The sequence below is a fragment of the Anopheles aquasalis genome, chromosome 2, assembly GCF_943734665.1.
Source record: "Anopheles aquasalis chromosome 2, idAnoAquaMG_Q_19, whole genome shotgun sequence".
In the NCBI taxonomy this organism is placed as follows: Eukaryota; Metazoa; Arthropoda; class Insecta; order Diptera; family Culicidae; genus Anopheles; species Anopheles aquasalis.
In genome coordinates, this window is record NC_064877.1 from 41,457,501 (window position 1) to 41,460,000 (window position 2,500).

Consider the following 2,500-nt stretch of genomic DNA (forward strand, 5'->3'; position numbering starts at 1 on the left):
GGCACCACCACCACCACCACCGTTCACTGACTGCAGATGCTTGAGGTGCGAAGTGCTCACACTGCTCGAAGCGGACGATTCGCTTGACATCAACGAAACGGTATCACTGAAGGCGGAATCATTGTCCGGACTGTCGGTGCGTGGTTCCCGGTGATGCAGACCCACCATACCGGCACCGACACCTCCTACTCCGCCTGCACCACCGCTCACACCGGTTCCGGCCATTCCGCTCGCGATGCTACCACCGCTGCAGATCGTATCGGCCGCAACGCTGCTGCAGCCACTCTCCGACGATAGGGTCGTGTTGGTGGCGGCCGATATCGTCGAATTGGTGCGGCTATGGCTCCGACCATGCCGCAGCTCACCCTGTTCCTCCAGTATGCTCAGCTCGCCCAGTATCGCATCTAGCTCGGCCTCCTGCGTTTCCTCCAGGTTCGCCATCGAGAATCGGTACGAATCGGTACGCTCCGACGATGATGAGTTGCTCTTCGGCCGTAGCCGCGCTGTTGTGGCCGTTGCTCCGGCCGGACTACCGCCGATACCGACGTTGTTGGCTGCTGCTGCTGCTGCTTGTATTCCTTGTGCTGCCGTGGTGCCACTGTTGATATCAAAGCTCTACAAAAGGAAAGAGAGGAAACGCACACAACGCATCAGTGCTCATGCTCTACGCTCCGCTGAGTATCACATTTTTTTTTTTTGGCAGCACGAGATGTGAGGCCCCGGGAAGCCCATATTACGCTCGATTTAATTAAAACCATCACCATTAGCCCCTCCGTTTCTGCTCTAGAACTATCGGCAAGAATGTCGGTAACCTCTCTCACCCCGGTTGTGGCGTGCGTGAGAATGAAGCTCCACGCACCGGGGAATTGCCTCGAAAGTAGAGTGGAGTGGTCCATTCTAGTGCCTTCCCAAAATTGCGCTGGCACGTATAGTGTGCGCTTCACATGATGACTCTTTCGCACTCTTATTTTAACCCCCAAAATGCCGTGTTCTGGTTCGCTGCTCTCATAACCCGTAACCGAATCACCGAAGCTTATCCTCGCTGGATCGTTTAGATTAAAAATGCTGCTGCGGGTGCTGCGGCCGGTGCTTCCACCGTTGCTGACCACTGATAGCTGACCAAATAATGTTGTTCCAGCGCACCGTTACCACAGCGACCGAAAGCTACGAGAACAACCTACCATGGCTGCTACGTGATAACTGTTCAAAGGGAAAAGCGCACAAATATGCGGTACCGGTTTTTATACTCGAAGTCTTAGTCACCAGCAATAATCGAGTATTCCAAGAATCCATTTGACAGGCATTAAATACACACGCTGCCCCTTTTTCCTCGATTGCTCTGTTTGTTTATGTGTACTGGGACCTCGGACTCCCACACATTCGGGAAAGAAAAATGTCCGACCGAAATATATTACTCACTTCGAGGGATAGCCTGCAGTGTACTACATAGTAATCCCGCTCCCAAAACCGCCTCTCCCCGTTCAGCGAGTGACTAGCGGGATTATCCGGCACCATCATCGTCCATTTTCATTGAGAAACAATATTCTAAACAAACGCACACATGCGCACGTACGCACGCACGGCCGCATGGCGGAACGGATCCGCACGCATATTGATTTCCTTCTCTTTGCTGGAGCCGCCAGCCAATGGCCACCATTGCACCACGCAGCAGCAGCAGCAGAAGAAGCAGCTCGGATTGAAGATTTGCCGAGAAACGAAAATAAACTTGGCGGACCGCGGTAAGCACGCCCGTCGATTGATGCCGGATACCGGGAATGTCTAGTGTGGCCACGTTCCCTCCGTGCTATGGAATGTGCGCGACGCTCGTGGGTTTTTTTCCTGTGTGCGGATTACACCGCTGACCGTCGCAAAATGTGTCCACACTTTTCGCTGTCGCTTTTTTTTTTATCGGAAAACACTCACTCACAACACACGACAGGGACCGGAGTTGCCTTCTAGAAATGTTGTGCAAGGTGTGCCCGACCAATTAACGGTGAAAACCCCTTGGGGAGGGGGTTAAGCTACACGGAATGCCGCATCAGCATCAACAGCTGCAGCGACACACGCGGCGCTGACGGTGGCGCGTTTCCATTTTTATTTTTATCCCCCCAAAAAAAAAACTCACCAATCTAAACAAATGGTCAGACAAATGGATTGAGCTGTCGCTGATGGGGCACCATGGCCACCGTTCGTCGTGAAACGAGGACCACAACCATAGCGCAGTAGTTGACCACGGAGGAGCTGATCCTGGTGAACGGAAACGGAACGGAAAAAAAGCTAAACTACACCACACTGGGGAGCATGCACGCACGGACACTAATGGCGTCCCACGACGGTACCGTGGATCGCGTCGTCTCGGTTGCTACTGGCCAAGGAACTGTAAACTCAGGACGGCAAAGGCCATACCAAAGGCGACCCGAGAGCAGCCGCCGTTATCCCGGTTGCAGTTCGTGCTCTCCAGGTGGCACGGTCATGCGCATGCGTGACCCCACACTTTACC

General features: G+C 53.7%; 1 protein-coding gene across 1 annotated transcript in view; it reads right to left on the minus strand.

Moving 5' to 3' along the window:
- Nucleotides 1-2,500, minus strand: part of LOC126572149 (ras-associated and pleckstrin homology domains-containing protein 1) — a 52,053-nt gene that overhangs the window by 5,627 nt on the left and 43,926 nt on the right. The window contains exon 3 of the mRNA XM_050231224.1: nt 1-615. This exon is cut by the window's left edge and continues 443 nt beyond it. Coding sequence (XP_050087181.1) covers nt 1-615 — 615 coding nt within the window. The remainder of the gene's footprint in view (nt 616-2,500) is intronic.